This window comes from Equus caballus, chromosome 20 (genome assembly GCF_041296265.1).
Source record: "Equus caballus isolate H_3958 breed thoroughbred chromosome 20, TB-T2T, whole genome shotgun sequence".
NCBI lineage: Eukaryota > Metazoa > Chordata > Mammalia > Perissodactyla > Equidae > Equus > Equus caballus.
The window spans coordinates 54,832,025-54,859,293 of record NC_091703.1 but is presented as its reverse complement, the minus strand read 5'-3'; the positions used below and the strand labels follow the sequence as shown (position 1 = coordinate 54,859,293).

The 27,269-nt window shown below is 42.0% G+C and overlaps 1 protein-coding gene across 10 annotated transcripts in view; it reads right to left on the bottom strand.

The window, feature by feature from the left end:
• LRRC1 (leucine rich repeat containing 1) overlaps positions 1-27,269 on the bottom strand; it is a 126,869-nt gene that overhangs the window by 8,620 nt on the left and 90,980 nt on the right. For all 10 annotated transcript variants that reach the window (XM_023625101.2, XM_023625103.2, XM_070245694.1 and 7 more), the window contains 7 exons: positions 27,112-27,168; positions 26,759-26,822; positions 26,127-26,201; positions 16,270-16,414; positions 13,946-14,064; positions 12,409-12,492; positions 2,825-2,940 (listed from right to left, as the gene is read on the bottom strand). In XM_023625101.2, the coding sequence (XP_023480869.1) occupies positions 2,825-2,940; positions 12,409-12,492; positions 13,946-14,064; positions 16,270-16,414; positions 26,127-26,201; positions 26,759-26,822; positions 27,112-27,168 (660 nt within the window). The remainder of the gene's footprint in view (positions 1-2,824; positions 2,941-12,408; positions 12,493-13,945; positions 14,065-16,269; positions 16,415-26,126; positions 26,202-26,758; positions 26,823-27,111; positions 27,169-27,269) is intronic.

The window sequence follows — 27,269 nt, the reverse complement described above, 5'->3', positions numbered from 1 at the left end:
GTGGTAGTTCTATTTTAATTGTTTGAGGAAGCTCCACACTGTTTTCCATAGTGGCTGCACCAGTTTACATTCCCACCAACAGTGCACAAAGGTCCCCTTTGCTCCACACCTAGCCAACACTTCTTATCTCTTGTCTTTTTGATGATAGCCATTCTAACAGGTGTGAGGTGATAGCTTTCAACATCTTTTTCATTTAATTCTTTGGGTCATAAAATTCAAAGGTATAAACTATTTCCACATCGACAGCCATTGTTTCTAGTATCTGGTACTACTGATACTTCAGGGAAGATCCTCAAATACCCGATTTTGTGTCCTTGGTGACTATTCCGACAGGAGAGTCCACGAGTTAAGTAAACGTGTCTTCTGTGATCATGGGTGGCTGATCATACAAGACACTAACTCTGTCACTGTACCAGAAGGTTCGATACTTAGTTTCCACCTGGCATTCTATAGTTATCCTGGCTATAATGCATCCTACCAAACGTGGCAAGGAAAGCTTTTGGAACCTAACCTGTAGCCTCCCTGTGCCATTTGCTATTGCTATACGCTTGAGAGAAGAGGCAGGAACTTCTGTTGTATTTAGTATGACTTCCCTTGGTGTGGCATTTCTACAAGCTAAAAAGCTGACATGGTAGCCTCTCTTTTATTAGTTTCTACACTGATACTTTAAACAAGCAGTAATTAAATATTTTAGTAAGCTTAAAATCTAGTTATGAATCTACATATACATGAACTAAATGCCACACTTAACTTACTCAGATGAGAGCTATGGAACTCGACTTTTTAATTGGATTTTCTCCACCCCAGCCCAAACATAATAAACATTTAACTCTCTCTTCTTCCGAGAACTGGAGAATGGGGCTTTCATTCATGTGAAAAAAAGTTTTTCGACGTCAGAGCCATCTTTCTGCTCCAGACTTCGGGATGCAAATTCATGCTCGCCAGTGTGGCAAGAACCAGGGGGTTGGAGTCCCTGAGTTTCTGGCGCTGGAGGTCAGAGGTCAGGCAAGAACCACCCTGCTCAAGCCGGATCTTGCTAGGCTTAGTCCAGCAGAAATTCCGCATCCAACTCCCATTAATCCTGAGTCCCAGGAAGCAGTTAGTGGTCTTAAGAATCTATCAAGATGTCCTGAAAGCATTAAAAAGGTGAGCATTCCCTGAGGCCATAACTCATCACCAGATTCCAGCCGAGCGCTGCTGTTCATTTAGCACTGCTGTCCGTAATCCATTAGCAAGAATGAAAAATGGTGGCTTGTGCCTGACCTAGGTGACCAGCTACTCGGCACTGGGTCACAGTCCCCAGATGCTCTGCAGACTGCTGGCAGTAGAATGTGTCATTCACAGTCACCGCTCACCCTCCCCTGGTCGAGCACTTTCTCTCCTCTCTAACTATATAACACTTGAAGCATTTTTTAAATTCCTTTGGCAATGCAACCTGCAATACAAGGCATTTCACAGTGGCCTGCTATTCATTCGGCAAAACTAACATTTTTAACATTTTCATTCGGCCGACAAATATTTATGAGGTATCAATTATATGTCAGGCACTGGGAAGGGAGAAATTACACAATGACACATAAACCATAACGTCTGACTTTCGGTGACTTCAGGTTTAGGAGGTGACACACACTGAATAGGCGGTTATCCTGTGGTGCTGTGGGTGCTGGGTTAGGGCTAATTCAAAAACGCAGACTCAGAGAGAAGGGGCGTCCTGGAGACAGTAAAAGCGAGTGAGGAAGAACAAAAGTCGGGAGATAGAGGGTCCCCAGGGAGAAAGAAGAGCTTGTGTGGGCTCAGGCAGAAGAAAGTGCAGATGACATCAGAGGTGGTGACATTAGCTCGGAATGGCTGAAATGAATCCATATTGCGTAAAGGTGAAGGGAAGGCCTATCTAGAAACTGGGAGGCAGTCTAATACGACCTCTGACCCCAGGACTGGAAAAATGGCGCTGCTGTGACCTTGGAGATGCCAGGTTGGTGGCTCTTTGATTCATTTCGGATTATGAATCACTCGGCAATTCCAACACTAGTTGTCGATCCTCTCACCAGAAAAGTGTCCCTGAACACAGTTTGGTTTTACAATTTCAGGGGTTGAGTCACCAGCAGAGCATATCAAGATCCCTGGTTAAAAGCTAGTTCGGGGGCTGGCCCCGTGGCCGAGTGGTTAAGATCGCATGCGGGCTCTGCTTTCGTGGCCCAGGGTTTCACCAGATTGATTCCTGGGCGCGGACATGGCACCGCTTGTCAAGCCGTGCTGAGGTGGCGTCCCACATACCACAACTCGAAGGACCCAAAACTAGAAAACACAATTACGTACTGGGGGCTTGGTGGGGGGGGGGGAAGAGGTGGGGGAGAGGAGGGAGGGAGGGGGGAGCGGGAGGAGAAAAAGAAGAGTGGCAACAGATGTTAGCTCAGGTGCCAATGTTTAAATTTAAAAAAGCTAGTTTGGACTCCCTCAGGCTCATTCTTCACTGGGGAAATGCTACGGCCCATGATGATGTGGGAAAGGTAGTGACAAGCTCAGGGGAACCCCAAGTCTCTGGTCTCAGGCTGTGCTCCTTCCCTCACGTCCGACATCACTCTGCTGCCATTTGGGGAAGCACTTCCACACACGCATACCCCCCGCCAGGGCTGCTCTGGCCTTCCCCCTCCACGGGCTCAATCACTCCAGCTCCTGGACTAGGAACTTGCTGGGGCCAGGTCATTGGACTCATCAGTGTTTATGCTACAAGAGGCAGCAAATGCAAGACAGCAGAGACGCATGGCGAAAGCGAGGGGATGAACACACGCCTCTCTCTCCAGCAAAGCGAGCAGACCATGCTTACCTGTTCCCTGCCACATCCAGGACGTGAAGCTCTGTGGCCTGTGACACCTCTGCAGGTATCCGGGTTAGTCTGTTGTCGCGCACACAGAACACGGTGAGGCCACAGCACCCGCCAATCTGCAACAGGAAAGAAACCACATCTTTTTCCCAGGTTTTTTGGGAGATGGAGGCGGGACTGGAGCATCTTGTTTATCAAATGGCACGAAAAGGATGCCATATAAAATTATACCACATGATTTCAAGTCTCATTGATGACCAACTAAGATTTATTTAGATCACACAAAACAGAGTGGCCCAGTAAGATCATAAAAATCTCTGCAAAATATTCATGTTCTAAATTACACCAAGAAAATAAACAATACAGTTCAAAAACTTCTTTCTGAAAAGAAAGCCATTGTCCACTGCTATCTAATGCAACTGCATCTTTTGAATATGTTCACCAAGCTACACAGGGCCAGACACATATTACTTGGTTATATGGAAGGTTAAGAATTCTAGGTTTCCGAAGTTAGGCCAAAGATCGATTGATCTCTCTTGTGAGCATGCGCATGCGTGCACACACCTGTGAAGACCTGCATATTATATTAACTTCAGTGTTTTCAGTGTTTCAATTCATCTAAAAGAAAAAAGAGCACCATCCAACAGAGGATGCAGTGCCCAAATTTCCATCGTACATCTTTTAATAGCTTTTTCATTACAACTTAATCTGGTAAATTCATTTTCCTTTGACAAATACAAAATTGACAACACTGTAGCAAAAAGTGAATTTGGTAAACACATATGCTAGTCTCCTCAGCTGTGCCCTGCTGGTAAAAGCCTGTGTCAGTAGCTGCATCCACACCAAATTCGATTACCATTTCTTCCTTTTTTTTTTTTATTTCTTTTAAGTAAGCAATTCAAAGGTATGAGTCTGGTCGTCAAAAAAGAATATAAACACAAAAGAATTCAACGATTCTCTTGAACAAATTGGCTGTCGTCCCTGCAGTCAGGAAAGCTGAACCGAGGGGGTGGAAAAATAACTTGATCGCAGACACAACACTGCAGGACTCCGCACAGTCCCACATTCTTCTTGCCCTCCTACCCTGACTACGAGCGACTGCCAGGAAAGGCTCCTGAAGGAACCCACTGACGGCTCTCTGACACATGGAGAGACACCCGGAGCCACCCCGGCGAGCAGGGGCGAGAGGCCTGACTCTTCAGGAATATCTGAACGTGTCTTCTGCCCTCTGCTATTTATACATCTGTTTAATATATGTATCTATCTTTAAAAGCAGAATCTATATTTATGAAATTGCTACATAATTACCTTCATGCTCAATCTTATTATGTCTTCCCTTAGGGCTTAATATAAAGATTTGGAAATAATATATTTAACCACAGTATTTAACCATAATGCATGTAAAAGAAAAACATATAAGAAAATACCGACTAACATTCGTCTCTAGTCACCCGGAAAACACCCGGATATGTAGTGTCCCCTTACTTCTCAGTATTCATGTTTCCTATTCCAGCAAATCTGGTTTATTCTCTGTCCTCTAAAATACATCTTGTATTTTCAGTCCCACTGTTTCTTACAGAAATGCTCTTCTGTCTTTCTAAATCTCACCAATCATCCAAAATTAGCTAAACATCCTCCACCCCATGAAGTCTCGCCAGAACCCGCTGGTCCATGGTGATACACTGCTCTCTGAGTTTCTTTCATAATGATGGTCTATACAAACTCTGACAGATCGTTTGCCTGAGCTCCTGTTTAATTCGCATGCTTACACATAATTAGGGTGCTTGGTAAGCACAGGACCCATCCTGTCTACCCACAGTGAAGCCTACTACCTACCAACACTGCTCATTTAGGTGTGTCTACACACTTCTATTTATTTACTTACTTACTAGTGAAAGCCTGCTACGTAAAGTTATTATCTGCTGCTATGTGTATCAGTGGAGACCACAAAACTCTCCTCTTTTCTAGTGAGAATCACTAGAATGGCCTCTCGTGTTGTGTAAACATAGGGCCCCAAAATCAGGTCCTAAAAGAGATGTGTGACAGGATCTTCTGTGGGGCTTGGCATTCTTCCTTCCCTTGAGGAATGGAATCATCAGTTTTACTCAGGTGCTCAGGAATAGCATGGAAGGAGAGGAATCGAAACCCAGAGTGTTGAGGACTGACCTCATTAGATTCTCTGATAAACTCAGATGATCCCAGCAAAGATCTACTCAAGAGAAGGAATACCTAAGGTCCCCATGGAGGGGACCCACGCCCGACCCACCCCATGCGGAGGGGAACCTGCATGGGGGTCTGGGCTCAGTGACAGGCCTGTGAGCCACGAGGCAGCCCTTCAGGTCAGCGGTGGCTGAGGCTGGAGCCTCAACCCTGACATCGAGGCGTGGCTCTGCAGAGACAAGATTTATCTGCACTCCAGGGAGGCAAAGCAGATGATACCGGTTATTCACCCACGTGACCCTCAGGATAGGACAGCAGGCTCCTGGAGGGTGGGTGCATAGAGCCGAGGCTGCATGGCGATTTTGGGCACTATGCCAGGAAGCTGTCCACTGCCCCAGCCACCTGTAGAATATCTGTTTTGGGGCCCTACTACTATATTATGTGAGCATTTTCAATCTGTATCATGTGCATACACTATCTATTCAAAATTAATTAATTAACTAATTCAAGCAGCTCAAAGAGAGCTTCAAAAGTTGTCAGAGCAATAAAAGTTCTGGACAAGTTAACATCCCTTAAGTATTTGGGGGGAATAACGTGAACCCCCATGGAGCCTGTGAGCTGTCGACTGTGCTTACAGTCTGGTTTATTTTTTTTTTCCTTTCCCACTCTAATCTCACACCCATTTGAGACGCCAAGGGGTGGAAAGCAATTGTATTCAAGAGCCGCCCAGGCGTTCCGCGCCGGGTTGTCAAAGCAGGCAGACGCCCTCCTGATCTCCACCGGCCGTGGCTGTGGGACAACAACGCCCACAAGGGAGCTGTCGTCGCAGAGTGTGCTGCAGATGCCTTCACCACCCGTCACAGCACGCGTTGTCCCAGGCAAACGGTCACACAAACAGACCAGCCAGGAAGGGACGGCTGGGACCTTTGGCTTTTAGAAAAGATGATGACGCAGTCGAAACTGTCACTCCAAACATGGAGCGCTTCACAGACGGCAGAGGAGGATGCGGTGCAAGGGAGGGACTCGATGCCTGGAAAACACACAGACCTGGGCTACACTCCGTCATATGTTTTGCGGGTTCGGCTATGTTACTTCAACCAAAAGTAACAATAAGGATTAAATTAAACGAAACCACATACATAATTTAGTGCCCATCATAGAACCTGGCCTATTGCTGCTGCCAAATAAATGTGGTAGCTATTGTTTTCCTAAGAAGTGAAAATCCCAGATGGAAACGATGAGCTCAGTCAACACTCGACGGCCTGTGATGTTGCTGGAACTGTGCTGACGCCAGCGAGCTCTTCCTTCAACGCACCTGAACTGCTTTGAAAACACTGTCTTCCTGACAAGGGACCACAGTGACATTTCCAGTTAATAATCGTGAAGAAGTGCGCTGAGTTCAGTATTGCATTATCCATCGCAGGTATTTTTGCTCTCTTTTGGGTTCGGGAGGCAGAGTTTACAGGTTCCCTAGTGGTCATCAGGATAAAATGTCTATATCGCTCAGAAATTCTGGGAAGAAGGGTCACTGTTTAAATAACTTATTACTGGTTACGTAGGAAGCTGATATTTTTAAACTCCCTTAAACCACATAATAGCACCTTCCCAGAACACAAGGGGCTGGACTCGGATTCTCTGAGAATTACAGAAAGTGGCTGAGAAGCCTTGTTTGGCTGTTCTGTCTCTCTTAATTCCAGACGATACTGTCCTTAACTCGTCAGCCCTGGTCTAACCCAGCTCAAGGAGACGGGACCTGGAGGTCACTGGACAAACTGTTAGTCAGGTCAACTTTCCCAAGTATTAACAGCCTGCAGGTGACATCAGCCCAGAGGAGATAATCAGACAGACTCAACGATTCAAAGAGAAGGCCTACCTTCCAATTTGAGAATGTCTGCTCTAAGTGTAAAGGAACTTTCAGCTTCCTTCAGTATCTGCCTTTCTAGATTATTTGTAACAAAACTGAACCCACATTTCATTGGCAAAAAGGAAAACATCCAAGCAAAATCTGGTCAAAATATAACTTGAACAGAAATAATTTGATGTGTAATTTCAGAAACCAAAGACTATTTTTGCCTTTCCCATCAACATCTGCGGCAAATTACTCAAATGCTCCCTAGTTGATAAATATTTTGGAAATCATGTGGCTTTGGGACTCTGAATTGTTGGGCCACTGACATCAAAATATCCACTAATACCTATGGCATTCTTTTCTAACTAAAAAAGTAACTTACGTTGATTGAAAAATAAAAACCACACACACACACAAGCACAATGAAAAAATAACTGAAACCAAATCCTACCACAAAGGGACATCAGTATTAACATTTCGAGGTATATTCTTTCAGTATTATTGCCAGGCATTTGTGATTATACATATACACTTTAACAAAATTAGGACCAACACTATAATCTTTACCACTTTTGTTTATTCATGATCAAAAATGTTTTCCCATGTCACTATGTTTCTCAAAGGATTCTCAGTGACCATATAATTATTTCATTCTACAGATGTGTCACAGATTACTTAACAAATTGCCGATATTAGACACTGCTAATAGGTTCTACCATTTCTTTGCTGTGTGATCTTGGGCAAGTTACTTAACCACTCTGAGTCTTAGTTTCACAATCTGTTAAATGTTGATAATGATTTACCTATACTTCACAGAACTGTTGTGACAATTAGACAAGAATAAGCAGGAAACACTCGGCGCAGTGCCTGGCACATGTTAGCGGCCCCTGTACATGCTTGGCATGGCGCCTGGAACATGTGAGCTGTTCCCATATGTACTGAGAAAAATATTCTCAGGCATCATTCTCAGTGTATATCCATAATTGTTTTCTTAGGATAAATTCCTAGAAGTGGAACTGCAGAATCAAAGGGTATGCACAGTTTTAAAGCTTTTAATAATATTACCATACGCCCTTCCAGAGAAGCCAAATAACTTATACTTCCATGATAATACGCACTTTCCTGTACTCTCACCAACGTTTGGTACATTAATTTTGTTTAAATCTTGAAAATTTGATAGGTGAAAGTGCTTTAATTGACATTTTTGTGAATAATGATAGGGATAAAATTTTTTCACATTAATAGCTATTTCCATTTTTTCTCCTCTGAATCAGTTATCGGTTCTCGTGGGGGGTTCTCAGCTTTTCTTTTTATTCGGCTCTCTACAGCGGGCGCCTCTTTTCCTGAGTGAACTGAAAGAGGCTCTAGGAGAGTAAGGAGAGACCTCCTCTGTCGTCGATGCTGTGAACGGCCCCTGCCCGCAGCTGTCTTGCCCTTCTTGAAGATCAGAAATCTAATTTTCATGTAGACAAACCCATTAACTGTGTCTTTAATAACTTCTATCCTCTTTCTAGTTTAGGAGTGCCTCCTCCATCTTGAAATCCAATGGCCAACTATATTTTATTCTAATATTTTTAGGTTTTATATTATCGCATTTATCAATAATTCAATTTAGAATATGATGGGAACCGACACTAAATTTTTAAATGTAATAAGAAGAAGGCAGAAAGCTACCCACAAAAGGAATACTCTCTCACCATAGGCATTTCTGAATGTCGCAATTAACATTCGTGGGCAAGGAACGTTCACATATTGCCGGATAAAAGTTTTGAGGAAAGGTCTGCAAACCCACCGTGCCATCTGACTGGACAGGTGGGATGCAGTGGGAGGAGTTAGGGTCATCTTCACTGTGACTCAGTGGAGACAAAAGTCTGGACTCCAAACTTGGATATACGCTCAATTTCTTCCAGCCAGAAACTCTTTCTGATGGAAGTTGTTTAAATCTAAGATTTGGCAGGGGACTGGTATGAAGCTACTGGCTCTCTTTCATCACACCAGGATCACACGTCTATGGACTGCCTCCTCCACAGATCGTACCACAATAGTCTCTTCTGCTTAATTCTTCCCTCCACCAAATATATGAGTCTTTTAGGAAGCCTCCTTTTCCCAGAAGCACACACACTTAAGCAACAGGATGAGAAATAAAAGACACAAGTGGCTTGAAAAATCAGAAGCATGCCACACGTAGCAAATACAGCACATCTACCCTTTCCATTAGAGAGAGAATCATGCGAACAAACTCAGAATTCACTCCAATTCGCTAGAATTTAGTGACAGATGAACTGCCAAGTTACGTCTTTCAGAATTCCTGACAACTTAAAATGCAATTCACAGAAAAGCATTCTGCAGGGAGTGCAGGATCTGAACATCTGACAAACACATAACAAAATAAGCCTCCAGGCCATGCAGTCATCTTAAAACAACTGAGTTAAGAGGAAAATGTCCAGTATTTTACAATGAAGTACACACATAGCCAGCCAACGTGAATCTTCATGCATTTAAGAAGCAAGATGGAAGTTAGAGATGCCACTGTGGTCTGAACGATACTTACAAGATAACAAGTTTACCTGACTTTTCTAAATTTCCAAGCAGCTAACAATTAAGAAAACAAGAGACATTCGTTGATTTGCAAATGTTTACTACAAATAACACCACGAAACACAAACAGAATCTATTATCGTGACCCACACAGTACAAACATTTTCCCCTCAACCATTTGGAAAAAAAAAAAATTGCAAATAAATGCTATAGAGCAAGGAGCTGTGCTATAAAACTGACAATCTACAATATCAAATTAAAAAAAAAAGGACAAAAAATAGGAAAAACTACACAGCACACCGGACCAATGGCAATTAATACAACTATGAATTTTGGGCATATAAATCGAATTGGTCAGCATTTCAGTTTAGATATGTCATGCATGCAATTTAATTGATCAAGAGAAAGTAATAAAGTTTTGAAAGAAAAGAATTCAATCAGGGGAAGTGCAGGATTTGATCAAATGGTATCAAGCTTGGAGGCAGAGCGTGCGCACATACACAGTCACTGGGCATCCCCCTCCACACACAAACACACACACACACTCGCACATTCAACAGGGCCTACCACACTCACAGCACAACGGTGCTGCCCAGATGGACATGACACAAGTCGGGGTCAGGAGGCCCTTGGTGGTTTGGCTGCTCGGCCCGATGGTCAGAGGCAAGCACTCAGCCGTTTCTGCTGGGTCACCAAGCTGCGACCCTCAGCAGACCTGCAGGCACGAGCTCAGTGCGTTTCCCACTCTGGGAGCTGAGTGTGTGTGAGTGGGAGTGAGGGTGTGTGTGCTAGAAAAGATCCGATTCCTGAAACCCACACATTCCCTGCTTTGTCAGGCAGCTGAAGGAAAAGGCACCGACTTTATTCCTTTTAAATTCTAGATGCCAGAAAGCCAATCATAATTTCTCAGAAAAGGATAAAAACCTGATAGCTAACTAAAATGCCTGGAAGCTAGAAATATTTTCACAATGCTTTCCTTTTTTGCATCGTGAAAAGCTGTTCTAATAAATTTATGGGCACACACAGCATGCACTACATAACCCTCTAAATAGAAACACTGAGCACAAGTTTCATTCTCTTCAAGTGAAAGGACAACTGGTGCTAAAACGATGGTGATAGTTTTACAAAAATGGGATTCGAAAGCTCTGGTGGAGAATGTGTTCCTTTGACAGAATCAAAAGAGAGGGAGAATGAAGTCGGGGAGGGTTGTGAAATTTACCAGGGATTAACGTTACATTTAAAAGGCCTCTCTTGGGCATTTACCTTGAAAATGTTCCCCAAATGTATTAATTTTCTAAAACATCCAAACTAAAGATAATTTGACCTTTCTTTACCTTACCTCCTGGTCACAGAGATGAAAAGGTCGAGCTGAATCTGTTTTAGCCGAGCGGTCAAGCTTGTACTGGCTAGTGAGAGAGCAGCAGGCTGGCTGTCAGGAGACAGACACCCCTTTGGAGCCTAGTTCTAACGACTCCGAGCCGTGTGAGCCCTGGTAAGGAAATCTGCTCGCTGGCCTCAGTTTCCTCATCTGTACAATGAGGAAATCCTCATGACCCCAAAAGCTGCTGTGAGGACTCGATGAGTTAACATACATGAAAGTACCTCGTACAGGACACAGCATTGAGAGAGAAAGCTGTAAATCTTTTCCACTCCTCTGTGTCCAATCTATTATCCATCTACAGGTGCTATTCAACAAGAGGAAAATTAATGTTCAGAATAAGGTCAGCTCTGTGTTTTGGCTTATCACTTAGAGACTGGAGCCAAAATGTTCTGATTAGCAGAGTCTCTCAGTCACGGCCCAATTTAGCTGAGACGTATAGTTCAGTGTTTCTGCTGGAAACAGTTTTCTTTAGATGCCAGCGTCCAGATCAAAGATTTGTCAGAATATTGTCAGGTTTATAATAAATATGCTCATGCTGCCATTCAGGAATGCCGGCCGTCTTCCCCAGGGAGAAGACTGGGATACCGAGGGCACAGCACCAAGATGACGGAAGGAGAGAAGAAACCAGGCCAAGTTCAGACACCCTGAGAAGAGCCCTGGGAGATAAGAGGCCCTCAGGTTCTGGCTGCTTGGATGGCAGCTCTGAAATTATTCCAAGACAGATGGTGGAAAGGATCAAAACAGGGAAATACAGAGGAAACCACCCCTGGCCAGTGACCATATCATACAACACCACACCTCTTGTAGTTAAGGCCCCGTAGACAGGAGGCGGCCCCACTAACAGCTCGTTTGGTGGGGAAGGCGGCCGAGGGGCTGCTCAGAACTACCCCGCTCCAATCAAGTTCTTCTAGCTCCAAACAGAAAGCAAGGCTTCTCTTTAGACAAAGCACTAGAAGCCTCCTTGTCTGATCTGCGATGGGCTTCCTCGTCAGCCTCGGCATTTTCACTTCTCTTCCCAGAACTTAAATGCCTCTAAGGCAGCACAGCTACTCTCCACAATGGATGGTGACTGTCTCTTTTCTCCTGCTTGGAGCAGTGGCAAAAAAAAAAATCCTAAGAATCTGGCTATCGCTTCCCTATCACCTTCCTCTACGTGAAAGGCTTTATGAAGACTTCACTCACTCTGTTACAGACAGAACGCTGCCCGGAGTCAGTCTCCACCCAGGAGCAGGGTTGCATCAAGACCCATTTTTACAATTCTGATGGCTTACGGGACAGTTTAATTTCACAGTAAACTCCATCAAACCCAAAGTCGTCCACGTCCTCTGCCAAACTCCCAAATTACCCATTTCTGTCAATGATATCACCGTTCATTGTATGTCAAGCCCAAAGCGCCAATCTCTCTCTTTTTCCCACCTAAAACCCTATCGATTCACCTTTCCCAGCACTGCTCACACCCTTCTGAGCCACCTACTGTCATTAACATTACTGATGATCATTCTTTGGTATAATTCCTCCAACCATCCCTATACTCACACGTAAGAGTTCAGATCTTTTAAAAGCACCACATAAGCCTTTTAAAGTATTTCACACTTTTGATCCTGTTTTTTAATTATTTCTTTATAATTATTATTATATAGATTTTTTTAAAGCACGTACCTCTTTTGGTAAAGACACTAATTTATTTCTGTCTGCATTCAAGTTGCTCAGCTTCTTAAGTTTTCCGATGCTCTTAGGTAAGGTCTGTTAAAATAACATTTTTATTATTAATTTAACATATGTTTTTAACACGGCTCACAGTAAAACAGATTGTTTCAAGGATTTAAAGAATATAATCTCATCCTGCAAGAGACGTAATAGTTCTTCAAGAATATCCGATTTTTTAAAACTCACTTGGGAGATGTGGAATTAAATATTTTGCATTTTTGTTGAAATGAGAGTAAGTTTCAATGAAGTGAAGTCAAAGGCACAAACCTAGGGACAAAGAAACACCTGGTAAAGAGGTAATGAAGGCTCTTCAACTCAAGAAGGGAGAATCTGCACCCTCAAGAGCCACACTGAGGGAGTGGTCAGATGATGGGGAAGCCAGCGCTGGGGCGGGAGTCAGAACCCTGGGCAGGGGACCGTGAGGCCAAGGGAAGAGAGAGGGCTGGCTGTGGGGAGCAGGGGCCTACAGGAGCCAGGCCACAGTCACCAGGGGGTCTTCAACACCCTCACGGAATCCGAGGGTGATGGTTATTTTTAAAATTGTTATGATTACGACTTGCAAGCGTCAAACCACAGAACAGGACAGGCGGATTTGGTCGCTTCCACGACACCTCCCAGAGGCGGCTGCTGGAGCTGCCTGAGCACAGATGCTGCCGGGCTCCCCAGGACTCTGTGCCCTTGACCCACTCTTGGGGTCTTTATCTGCTCTTTTCACTTAGAGAGCATTACTTCCTCTTTTTATAAAGAAAGAAGAAAAGGAAAGAAAGAAGAAAAAGGAGAAGGAAAGTAGGATAAAAAATAAAGTGACAAAATGAAGACAGAGAAAAGAAAAGAGAAAGGTGGGAAGGTAAACTGAAAAGAAATAGCGGCTACAAGACAACTAGGAGAAAAAGACAACGAAGTGATAAAGGAAAGACTGAGGAAGCAGCAGGAGGGGAGCAGGCAGCTGAGACTGGCTGTCACCTGCTAACGTACCCCTGGCAGGTGAGGCAGGCCAAGGCCTGGCCCTTGGTAGGATGCGGAAGCCCAGTCCCCAAAAGAGAGCATTCCTCCCCAATCCCACCAAGGCTTTCCCTGGCCGGCCACCGTTTCTTCCCCCTCTCTCTCGCTCTCCCCACGTGCTCGAAGAAACCAAAGAGAACAGTGTTTCCTCCGGTGGTCCTTGGACGCCACAGCAGAGATAGTGGCACCTCCTCTGGCCGTGGCTTATCCCTACCTCTCACGGGGACCTCAGAGAAGTGACAGTTCAGCCCCTGCATTGGAAGTACCACAAGTGGGAGACACACCCTGACAGGGGAGCTTAAACAGGATAAAAACTGATCACCTTTACATCATGCACTTGCTTCTCCAGTCCCTTTATGAGACATAACATAAGGAAATTTCCATTTAGTCCACCCAAATTACAAACAAGTAGAATCTACCCAAATAAGCCTTGCTGATCCAGAAACCACACTGTCAACACCCATCTGAAGGCGCAAACCACACCCACCAGGAGCCGGTTCTCGGTGAGAACTAACTCTGTGAGGCTCTCACAGTCCCCAACGGCTTCAGGCAGCTGGGCGAGTCTGTTCTGATCCACCTTCAAGATCGACAGCTTCTTCAGCTTTCCTGCAAAAGCGGTATTTAACCTCATTAGCTGGAATTGTTTTCCTTTCCTATCTGCTCTTCTTTTTGTTGTTAACAGTTACTCATTCTTCTCCCTCAACTAGCTTTCCGCATTATGAAATTATATCATTCTCATTTAGATCACTAAAGATTGAGAGTTAAAATAATGTGTTCAGAACATCAAAAACAGTCAGAAATTAGAAGCAGATCACTTAAAAAGTCACTACCCAAAAATATCATATCAAAGACAGAAAATTCAAAGGAAAACCAACACCTGGCTCTTGATGGATCTCTAAGGACAGGAGATGTCTCGTGTACAGAGGAGAGACTTTTGTTTTACTCCAAGAACCATCCTTACTAAAAACAAAACAGTAAGTTTAGCTTATTACATCACCTACGAATGAAAGTGACTCAGTGAAGATCCCTATCGTGAAGTCTATCTACATATGCAGAATAAGACTGTCATCTTTGAAAGCCGTATTAAGGACTGAGTCTAATTCACGCAGGGCAAGAAGAGTGGACTGGACAGGACAGACCGGTGATGCCCTCAGGCCATGGAAATGAAGAACGGTTTACTGCAGGCTCCTCAGAGTCCCTGGTGAGTGAAGAAAATCCTACACCATTCAAATCCTCGTTTTCAACTGCAACTCAGGGGACAGAGTCCACAGAGCAGATGGCCTTTGTTATACACTGACAGTGGCTGGCATGATGACACTTTCCCCAGTAAAATCAGAAAATGGCCTCCGACTTAAGAGACCTAAAGCTGGAGAAAGGGAAATGTTGAAAGGATTAACTTGCCTCCTGTGCAGTCACAGGGCAAGGCAGAACGAACCGGTTCTTAAGCTCTTTACTTAGCACAATCAATAATCCATTATTACCACGGTCCCCAGAGGGTTTCCACCTGTCCTCACGGTCAGGAGCCACATGAGCATTCCCCACTGGGCTGGGCATGCTGAATCTACACCCGACACACCTCACCCCAACAGAGGGGTCTCCTGAACAATACCACTGGCAAGTCATCTTGCAGCCTCTCCTTGAATACTTCTAGTGACAGGGCACTCATTTCTTTTCTAAGCAGCCCAAACTACTTGGCAACAGATATTTTTTTTTAAAGCTCTTTCTTAAATCAAGTTGAGATTCACAATCCTTTCATTTCACCCAAACGAACTAGAAGATGTAATAAATCTCGTCTTCCTCCTGCATGATAGCCTTCCAATGCTTCAAGTCAGCCGTCTCAGGCCTCCTCGTTCTTCCTAGTCCAGGCAACAAAACACCCCCAGTTCCTACAGCTGCTTTCAGCCGCCATATACGATTGTCAGCGAACAGTGCTACCTAGAGTCAAAATCCTCATCAATTTTCCAGGCAACCTGAACCAAAAGGCAGAGTCCGTCTTCCTGCTGCGTTCTATGATCAGTTACCACTTTTATCTCGACCAAACACCAGGAAGGAAGGGGTCCTCTGTCATACAGCTTCGCCGACTACTGAAAATCTTTCAACAGCTTCCTTTGAAGTTTTGAATACAAGTTAAATGAACGTCAAAGACAACTACCCTAGGACAACTATATAGTTAAATATAGTTTCTTACAATTTCTAAGCGGCTTTGCAGACATGGAGCTGCCAGTCCACGTCTGTTTACATCTTCTCAGTTTGTGTTTATTTTCTCACACTGGACTGAATTCCCTGATGGTAAAGGAAACGTCTGGACTAAATTTTTTTGTTAAAGGAAATAGCATAGAATGGTTAAAGGAAAAGATTATTCTCAATGTGCTAGAAAAGGTTCAACCCAAGCACACCATTCTCCCTTTAACAGCCCTTCCCTAGTCACGCAATAAGGTCAAAGTTACTTTCTCATAAACTATTTGGGATGCTCAATGAGACATTTCTTAGTGATTGCTCATAGGCCTGAAACACATTCTATTATTGGGGCCAATCTCTACTGAAATCACTGAGATAAGATGCAGATGAAAGAGATATGAGTCAACACTCATAAGTAATAATACCTATAATTGCTACCAAACCAGAACGACAGAAATACTTGCATATAGAGAAGCTTAAATTGTATTAAATATTCTTTGCACTCCTTCTGCTAAAACAAACAATGAGATGACTGAAAGAGCCACATCCTCAGCACCTGAGAGTGGTGACCAAAAGACGAGAGTGTGCCCCAACAGCCAGCACCGTTAGTAGTGACTTACTGTCAATACTTACCAATGCCATCCGGAATTGTTTCTAATAAGTTCTGGGAAATGACTAAATCCGTTAATGAAGTCAGGCCACTGATTTCTTCAGGAAGTCTTTCCAACCTGTTTTCAGAGACATCTAAGCACAGCAGGTTCTTCAGATTTCCTATCTCCTACATCAATGACACAGAAAAAGAAACTCATGCTTAAACCTGTCATAGCACAGAGGACTTTGTTACAGTGATTTTTCGCAATCAAATCCCAAAGTAGTCCTAAGGATGTTTCTTTAGCGTCTATTTAAATGCGAAGGCTGGAGTAAATTTCCAGACCCCCTTCCAATAAAAACGGGAAGCTGCATGAATCACAGACATGGAGCTGGGAGGGACGCCAAGTCCTCCAACTCCAGGCAGGCATGGAATCGTTCTCACTGATAGATGAAGAGACTGGCACCAAGAGAGAACAAATGACTTTAAAGAAACACAATTAGGGGAACAAAAGAATCTAGAATCCAGTTCTCCTAGTTTGGAAGCAATCACTTAGCAAGCAGCTCACACTTCAGGGTGACCTGTGATTTTCTCTGTTGAGCAATCATCTACTTTCTATCTCCCACGGCAGGTGGTTCTTGTCACAACAAATATTGATGCAACGGCTCCCCAGCAAAACTGGAGCAGACAGACCCACTGACACCTCTAACATCAACAGAAGAGAGAGGCATACTGCTTTTAAGAAAACAGCCTATCCAGGTTGGGGAAAGTACCTCAATGAGTCTAACATTCTATTCAAGAGTTATCTTCCATTCCCAAAATGCATATTTTCTCTCCTATAATCGCCTCCACTTTTCCATTCTCACCACCACTATATTAAATTCCTACTCTCATTACCTTCTCACCTGGACGGGTGGCTCTGGTCTTGACTCTCCGTACCCAAGTCTGTTCTACAAACTCTGTTTTCATATTTCCCTCCTGGAAACACAGCTCACTCTAGTCATGGAATCAGACCACCTTTCTACTCAAAACATGTCTAGTGGCTCCCTGATGCCTACATAAGTACACATTCCTCAATCTGTATTTAATTTGGTCTCATCTTTTCTTTCCAGCCTACCTCCTACCTAATATGCATCCTATGATGCCACTCCTGTATTTCCTGTCTTTGGGGAACCAGACTACATTTCTACTAATTTCGGGCCAGACCCCTGAAGTTGTTCTACTTTTTGATTAATTTCTTCTAAGATGTCTTTGTATCCTTTTCTTTCTTTCATGAATGAAGATAGGAAAATAATTCTGATTATTACTTGAGACTGTTTGATGTGTTTAGTCCTGGTTTAATAGAAGCTTATCTAGGGGGGCAAATGAGATGTTTAAATAACTGTTTATAACATGATCACTGGAGTTTTAATTTCTTTGTGTTTAGGATGTGGCATTTTTCACATACTCACATATGCACATCTGTATATATACTCTTATCCCATCATGTCTAACAGCTGATATCTTATTAAATTCCTGATAACTTCCTGGCATTTCCCCCCCATATTTTGACTCCTAAAGTAACCAGAATTCTCTCAATCAGGATTTCTCATAACTTCCTGGAGAAATCTAAGTATTAATCAAACTCTCACCCACATCAGCTGCTGACCTGTCCTCTCCTTTTCCCAAATGCAGCCAAGACCTCAGAAATGGACTGAAACTATTCCTTGGTTCCACTAGTTGTAAGCGATGTCATGACAACACCAGGCTATAACCACAACAACTGAAACTGTACTTACTATTTGCTTGGAAGATGGCAGTGTAGGAGGACTCTGAACTCACCTCCTCAAACGGACACAACCAATTTACAGCTACCCTTGGAATAATTACCCCCAAGAAAGAACTGGAAACTGGATAAAAAGGACTCCTACAACAAGGAACAGTACTGACTGAGGTGGAAGAGGCAGAAATACCTTTCTGGAGAGGAAAATACTACATGCTAGCCGTGGCACTTCACGGCCGGGAGCAATCTTAAGGTATGAATCCTTCCCTGGAGGAGTGGGGGAGCTGAGCAGGGGAGCATTACCACAATAAGCAGCTGTTGAACTCAACACAACTGAGACAAGTGCCACAATATCTAGCTTTGCTGGCTATTAAATATAATGGGAAATACCCCCAGGACAGCTATTGAGTGTAAGAGAAAGAAAAGCCTGTTCTTAAAGGGCACATGCACAAATTCACTGTTTCAGAAAGCAAAACAAAAATCACAAGAAAGGTGCATAACCATTTGGTGAAAAGAGACTCACCTGATGGGCTCTAGGCACATCTCAGGGAGGTAAAAGGCCCCTGGGACCACCTCCCCAGGGACTGAGACTTTGGAAGCAGCCATTATTGTGACCTAGTACAGGCATGCTGACACAGATGCTGGAAGATGCTATTGGAGTTCTTCCCTGGCCTGTTAGCCTAGAGTCTTCCCTGCCCACTAGAGCACTGATTTAATCCAATGAAGCCAGAGCAGGCAGCCAGAGCTAGGGACTGGCCCCACCAACCAGCAAGCCTTTGGGCAATTTGTGGGCCTGCATAGGTGGGATGTGGGGGCCCTCTGCAGTGGGGTGAGTGGGTCCACTTCAGTGGGTCCAATCAGGTGCACAGGGCAGGACTATATTGACGGGGTGTGTGGCCCTGTGGGTGGGGGGGGGGGGGCTTGTCAGCTGCAGCTGACCTGTGCTTCTTAAACAGCCACATAGGCGATCTGCCCTACCTTCCAAAGTCTGAAACAATTGCGTGCTGCCACACCCGGGGCCAACCCCACCCAGCTGCACTCCTGAGAAAGCTGACAACAGCCTTGCAGGCTGGAGGCCTAAGCAATTGTGAGCCCCCGAGCCTAGCAACCAGTCATGCTGGGGACCTACTCAATTAACAGAAAAACTGCAACAGGAATGTGCTATTAGACCTTGTAGTCAACTGTGCTGGGACTCCCCAAACCAGATAAAGTGACTGAAGGGACTGTAGCAGCTGCACATAGCTGAGTGCTACAACTAGCTAGCCAGGGAGACAGCCTAGCCTCCCCAGGCACCCGCAGCAAGAGCAACCCAGCCATAACAGAAGGACACATGTAGCCCACACAGGGGACACTCTTGGAAGACTGGGGACTGGTGATGAGAGGAAAGCACACTGCTGGGCCTCATAAGGCATCTCTTACATATGACCACCTCGCCAAGATCAGGAGACACAGCTGATCTACCTAATACATAGCTGTAAGCACAGAGAAAGATACAAAATGAGGGAACAAAGAAATATGTCACAAACAAGGGAACAGGACAAATCTTGAGAAAAATAACCAAACAAAACAAAGATAAACAATCCACTTGATAAACAGTATAAACTTATAAGGATGCTCACTGATCTTGGGAGAAGAATGGATGAACTCAGAGAGAACTTCAACAAAGAATTGGAAAATATAAAAAAGAACCAGTCAGAAATGAAGAATAATGGAAATGAAAAATTCACTAAAGGAAATCAATAGCAGAGTAGATGATACAGAAAAACGGAGTGGCAAGCTGGACGAAAGACTAGAGAAAATCACCCAAGCTGAACAGATAAAAAGAAAAAAGAATTAGGATAGTCTAAGGGACCTCTGGGACCACATCAAGTGCACTAAGATGTGTATTATAGGTGTCTCATGAGGAGAAGAGACAAGGGGGCAGAGAATCTATACACCTAAGAGAGAGACAAAACAGCAGAGAATCTATGTGAAGAAATAATACCTGAAAACTCTCATAACCTAAGTAAACAGACATCCAGGTACAGGAAGCACAGAGAGCACCAAACAAGATGAACCCAAAGAGGACAATGCCAAGACATATTATAATTAAATATCAAGAATTAAAGATAAAAGGGGGCTGGCCCCGTGGCTGAGTAGTTGAGTTTGCGCACTCCGCTGCAGGTGGTCCAGTGTTTCATTGGTTCGAATCCTGGGCGTGGACATGGCACTGCTCATCGAACCACGCTGAGGTACATGCCACAACTAGAAGGACCCACAACGAAGAATACACAACAATGTACCATGAGGCTTTGGGGAGAAAAAGGAAAAAAATAAAATCTTTAAAAAAAAAAAAGAATTAAAGATAAAAACAAAATCCTAAAAGCTACAAGAGAAAGGCAATAAGTTACATACAAAGGAAACCCCATAAGGCTATCAGCAGACTTCTCAGCAGAAACCATACAGGCTAGAAGGAAGTGGCATGATATATTTAAAGTACTGAAAGGAAAAAATCTACAGCCAAGAATACTCTACCTGGCAAAGTTATCATTCAGAATGGAAAGAGAGATAGTTTTCCAGACAAACAAAAACTAAAGGAGTTTATCACCAGTAAACCAGCCTTGCAAAAAATGGCAAACAGACTTATTTAAGTGGAAAAGAAAAGACCACAAACAGGAATAAGAAAATTATAAAAAAAAAAAAATGAATAAAGTCACTGGTAAAGGGAAATATACAGTAAAAGTAGCAGATCAACCACCTATGAAGCTAATATGAAGATCAAAAGACAAAAGTACCAAAATTATAGATTTCCATGATAGGAGGTTAACAGATACACATGCACAAAAACATGTTAAATATAATATCAAAAACATCAAATGTGGGAGTAGAGGAGTAAAAGAGAAGAGCTTCTAGCAAGAGGTAAAACTTAAGAGACCATCAACTTAATATAGATTGCTATTTACACAGCTTATTATATATGAACCTCATGGTAACCAGAAACCCGAAACCTGTAATAAATACACAAATGATTAAGAGAAAGGAACCCAAACATAATACTAAAGAAAGCTAGCAAACCACAAAGGAAGAGAGCAAGAGAAGAAAGGAACACAGAAGAACTACTAAAACACCTAGGAAAAAAGTAACATAATGGCAATAAGTACATTCTTATCAATAGCTACTATAAATGTCAATGGACTAAATGCTCTAATGAAAAAACATGGGGTGGCTGATTGGATAAAAAAACAAGACCCACATATATGTGCATACAAGAGACACATTTCAGACTTAAAGACACTCACAAAATGAAAGTAAAGGGATGGAAAAAGATACTCCATGAAAATGGCATTGAAAAGAAAGCTGGGGTAGCAATACTTATCTCAGACAAAATAGACTTTAAAACAAAAACTGTAACAAGACACAAAGAAAGGCACTACACAATGATAGAGGGAACAAGCCAACAAGAGGATATAACACTAGTAAATATCTATGCACCCAACATAGGACCACCTAAATATATAAAGCAACTATTAACAGACATAAAAGGAGAAATAGATAGTAACACAGTAATAGTAGGGGACTTTAACACTCCACTTACACCAATGGATAGATCATCCAAACAGATGATCAATAAGTAGACACTGGCCTTAAATGACACATTAGATCAGATGGACTCAGTAGACATATACAGAACATTCCATCGAAAAACCACAGAATACACATTCTTTTTGAATCATGTAGAACATTCTCCAGGATAGATCACATTATTAGGCCACAAGACAGGTCTCAATAAATTTAAGAAGACTGAAATAATACCAAGCATCTCTTCTGACCACAACAGTATGAAACTAGAAATCAACTACAGGAAGAAAACTAGAAAAGCCATAAATATGTGGAGATTAAAGAAAATGCTAGTGAACAATGATTGGGTCAGGGGCGAAATCAAAGGAGAAATCAATGAATACCTGGAGACAAATGAAAATGAAAACACCACATAACAAAATTTATGGGATACAGAAAAAGGTGTTCTAAGAGTGAAGTTTATAGGAATACAGGCCTACCTCAACGGACAAGAAAAATCCCAGATAAACAATCTAACAGTGCACCTAAATGAAGTAGAAAAAGAAGAACAAACAAAGCCGCAAATCAGTAGAAGGAAGGAAATAACAACAATCAGAGTGGAAGTAAATGAATAGAGACTGAAAAAATAATAGTGAAAGTCAATGAAACCAAGAGCTGGTTCTTTGAAAAGATAAACAAAATTGACAACTCTTTAGTGATACTCACCAAGAAAAAAAGAGAGAAAGCTCAAATAAATAAAATTAGAAATGAAAGAAGAGAAAGTATAAAAGACACCTCAGAAATACAAAAGATTATAAGAGAATACTATGAAAAGCTATATGCCAACAAACTGGATAATCTAGAAGAAATGGATAAATTCTTAGAGTCATACAACCTTCCAAAACTGAATCAAGAAGAAGTACATAATTTGAATAGACCAATCACCAGTAAGGAGATCAAAACACCTCCCCAAAAATAAAATTCCAGGACCAGACGGCTTCCCTGGTGAATTCTACCAAACATTCAAAGAAGACATAATACCTATCCTTCTCAAACTCTTCCAAAAAAATGAAGAGGAGGGGAGGCTTCCTAACTCATCCTACAAGGCCAACATTACCCTGATACCAAAACCAGACAAGGACAACACAAAAAAGAGAAAATTACAGGCCAATATTACTGATGAACATTGCTCTAAAAATCCTCAAGAAAATACTAGCAAATCAAATACAACAATATATTAAAAAGATCATATACCATGATCAAGTAGGATTTACACCACGGATGCAGGGATGGTTCAACATCATCACATCAATTAACGTGCTATACCACATTAACAAAATGAAAAATATACAATCACATGATCATCTCAATAGATGCTAAGAAAGCATTTGACAAGATACAGCAACCATTTATGATAAAAACCCTGAATAAAATAGCTATAGAAGGAAAGTATCTCAAAATAATAAAAGACATATATGACGAACGCACAGCTAATATCATACTCAATGGAGAAAAACTGAAAGCTATCCCTCTAAGAATAGGACCCACACAAGGAGGCCCACTTTCACCACTCTTATTTAACATAGTATTGGAAGTCCTAGCCAGAGCAATCAGGGAAGACAAAGAAATAAAAGAGATCCAAATTAGAAAGGAAGAAGCAAAACTGTCACTAATTGTAAATGACATGATTTTCAATAAAGGAAACCCTAAAGAATCTACCAAAAAACTTTTAGAAATAATAAGAATACAGTAAAGTTGCAGGATACAAAATCAACATACAAAAATCAGTTGTGTTTCTATACACTAACAATGAAGTAGCAGGAAGAGAAATTAAGAATACAATCCCCTTAACAATTGCAACAAAAAGAATAAAATACCTAGGAATAAAATAACCAAAAAGGTGAAAGACCTCTACACTGAAAAGTATAAAACATTGTTGAAAGAAACTGAAGACACAAAGAAATGGAAGGATATTCTGTGTTCTTGGCTGGAAGAATTCTTCCTAAAGCAAACTACAGATTCAATGCAATCCTCATCAAAGTTCCAAAGACACTTTCACAGAAATAGAACAAAGAATCCTAAAATTTACATGGAACAACAAAAGATCCCAAATAACCAAAGGAATCCTGAGAAAAAAAGAACAAAGCTGGAGGTATCACACTCCCTGATTTCAAAATACACTACAAAGCCACAGTAACCAAAACAGCATGATACTGGCACAAAAACAGACACACAGATCAATGGAACAGAATCGAGAGCCCAGAAATAAACCCACACCTCTATGGACAGCTAATTTTCAACAAGGGAGCCAAGAACATAAAATGCAAGAAGGAGAGTCTCTTCAATAAATGGTGTTGGGAAAACTGGACAGCCACATGCAAAAGAATGAAAGTAGACCATTATCTTACACCATACACAAAAATTAACTCAAAATGGCTTAAAGACTTGAATGTAAGATCTGAAACCACAAAACTTCTAGAAGAAAACATAGGCAGTAGCTCACTGACATCAGTCTTAGCAGCATATTTTCAAACACTATGTCTGATCAGGCAAGGGAAACTAAAGGAAAAATAAACAAATGGGACTACATCAACTAAAAAGCTTCTACACAGCAAAGGAAACCATCAACAAAAGGAAAAGACCACCTTACAATTGGGAGAAGATATCTGCAAACCCTATATCTGATAAAGGGTTAAGATCCAACATATATAAAGAACTCATACACCTCAACAACAAAAAGACTAACAACCCAATGAAACAATGGCAAAAGATCTGAACAGACATTTCTCCAAAGAAGATATACAGATGGCCAACAGGCACATGAAAAGATGTTTAACATCACTAATTATTAGGGAAATGCAAATCAAAACTACAATGAGATATCACCACATGCCTGCCAGAATGGCTATAAATTAACAAGATTATAAATAAACGTTGAGAGGATATGGGCAAAACAGAAATCTCATACAATGCTGGCTGGAGAGCAAACTGGTGCAGCCACTATGGAATACAGTACGGAGATTCCTCAAAAAACTAAGAATAGAACTACCATGTGATCCAGCTATTCCACTGCTAGGTATTTGTCCAAACAACATGAAAACACAAATGTGCACATATGCACCCCTATGTTCACTGTGACATTATTCACAATAGCCAAGTCTTGGGAACAACTGAAGTGCCTATCAAGGGAGGAATGGATAAAGATTCTCATACTAAGTGAAGTAAGTCAGAGAGAGTCAAATACAGTATGATCTCACTCATAAACTGAAGATAAAAACACGGCAACAACACACACACCCACAGAGACAGAGACTGGATCGGTGGTTACCAGAGAGGAAGGAGGGAAAGAGGTGACTGGGCACGAGCAAGGTGATGGATGGTAATTAGTCTTTGGGTGGTAAACATGATGTAGTCTATACAGAAATCGAAATACCACGATGTACACCTGAAATTTATACAATGTTATAAAACCAATGTTACCTCAATGAAAATAATTAAATTTAAAAAAAAAGAAGAAAGAAAAAAATTATCTGGGGCACACATAGGAAAAGGGTTGACTTAATGGTGTTTTAACTTTATTAATGCACAATAAATGGGCTGGATAATTCTAAACTGACAGAACGATTTCTCATAGCTAGAGAATAACCCTTCTTCCTCACCTTTTTTCCTTTTAAGGAAATAAAATATATTACAGATAAATAAATAAATAAAACAAAAGTGTACTGAAGTACTTTTTTCTAATGTCGGATTTCCCTGTGTTACTATGGCATTCCCCACCTCAAGCACACAGCCCCATCGCAACACTGCTGAGCAGAGACGCCTCTGAATTAGTTTAAAATACCAGCACGCAGACCATCATGAAATATATTCTGACTTTAAAGACTGGCTGTAACATACACCAAAGAATAAAATTCAGTTAAGAGCTGGAGCAAAAGAAAATACAGGGAAAATGCCTTTTTTTGTTGTTATTTTGGTTTCATTTGTTACTTTAGGTTTCTCTCTCAACCAATGAGAAGGCAGGCCTGCTTCCTGAGACCCCACAAGAAAACTATGCATTCAGAAGTCTATATAAGACTCCATTTCATTTGGAACATAGTTCTCACACAGGAAAAACCAGAACACCATGGCATTCTATCTAAACCATAAGCAATACTTGGAAGAAACATGAAATAAAAGCTGTTAACATTGCTTTTACATCAACAATTGCAGGACAAAATGTGGTCCAAATTATCCCAAAGCACTTGGTACACGACAAAGGATGGCAGAAATGTACACCATCAGAATCAGGGGCTGATAATTTACAAATTTGCTGGGCTTGCAGTAAGGCCTACGGGTGGCAAGGGTGAGATAAAAAGCGGACCTCACGAACTAAAGGATCTGCTTACTCTCTGTAGAAATGGTGGGGAGGCCTTCAATTTTTCTACGGCAACACAGCACGGTGAGTGTAGCAATATATTTTTCCACAGGTGCTTTTTCAACCAATGTTTTTAGTTTTCAAGATCCATTTTATATAAAGTCTCATGTAGAAGCAGGAAATACATGATGGTGGTGGTGGCTGCTGTTTTACAGTTTTGGGGGTGACAACGTGAGACAACCACTCACCTGAGGTAATTCTGACAGCTGATTTCCGTCCAACCAGAGATCCTTCAGATGGAAGAGAGCTCCGATTGATTCTGGCTAAAACAAAAAGAACAATGTTATGGTAACAAAGATCCAATTTTCAGTCTTCCATTAAGAAACAAAGAATCCTAATTCAACAGTTAATAATTGGGTACCATTAAGAAACAAAGAATCCTAATTCAACAGTTAATAATTTGCTGGTACTTCTCCCCCTTCCTAAAAGCACGCCCAACACTCTCCAAGAACGCCAGTCATTTCCACGTACACCCATCATCTCTAGTCCCGATCCTCCCACCCGTGAATCATAACTCCTAACCTGTGTGAACTGAAGAACATTCGTTAACGTTGCCAAGCTATATCTGTGGAAATGCTGGTTTATAGCATCCCTACAGATCTCCCCAAAAACATATAATTTTTTTTGTAAGGAAGATTATCCCTGAACTAACATCCATTGCCAACCCTCCTCTTTTTGCTGAGGAAGATTGGCCCTGAGCTAACATCCGTGCCCATCTTCTTCTACTTTATATGTGAGATGCCTGTCACAGTGTGGCTTGATTTTGTGAACATAACAAAGGGCAAAGTTAAATCCAAATCTCTCTTCAATACAGACTTACCAAATTATATATTTCATTGTTTCCTAAATCAAGTTCTTCTAGCCTCCGTAGCTGGGTAAGAGAGCTATTTAAAAAAAAAAGGGGGGGGGAGCTCTTAGACAGTACTTAGAAATGCTGAGCAATACGACATTCCTCACTAGGACTAGTTTCCAAAAATAAGATTCATTTGGACTTTACGGAAGTAAACATTGCATAGGGAGGACTACTAAGAGAAGAATGGCATCTCCCAAACTTTCCAAAAGATACAGAATCTCTTTTTAACAAAATACTGTAGTTCTTTTTTTTCTTCTTCTTCAATGTTTAAAGAAATTCATTCGGTACAAAACCTCCTCTTATTTTCCCCAGAGACTCACTCAGGAAGATACGTAAGAAGATTCTCTCTCAGTTCCAGTGAAGCCAGGTTATAAAGACTAGAAATGAACAGAAGAAAAAAGTATAAGGAAAATTCCTGAGATTCTTCCTATCCCCCTCCCCACACACCCACTCCACAAGCAGCAACGCAATAAAACCT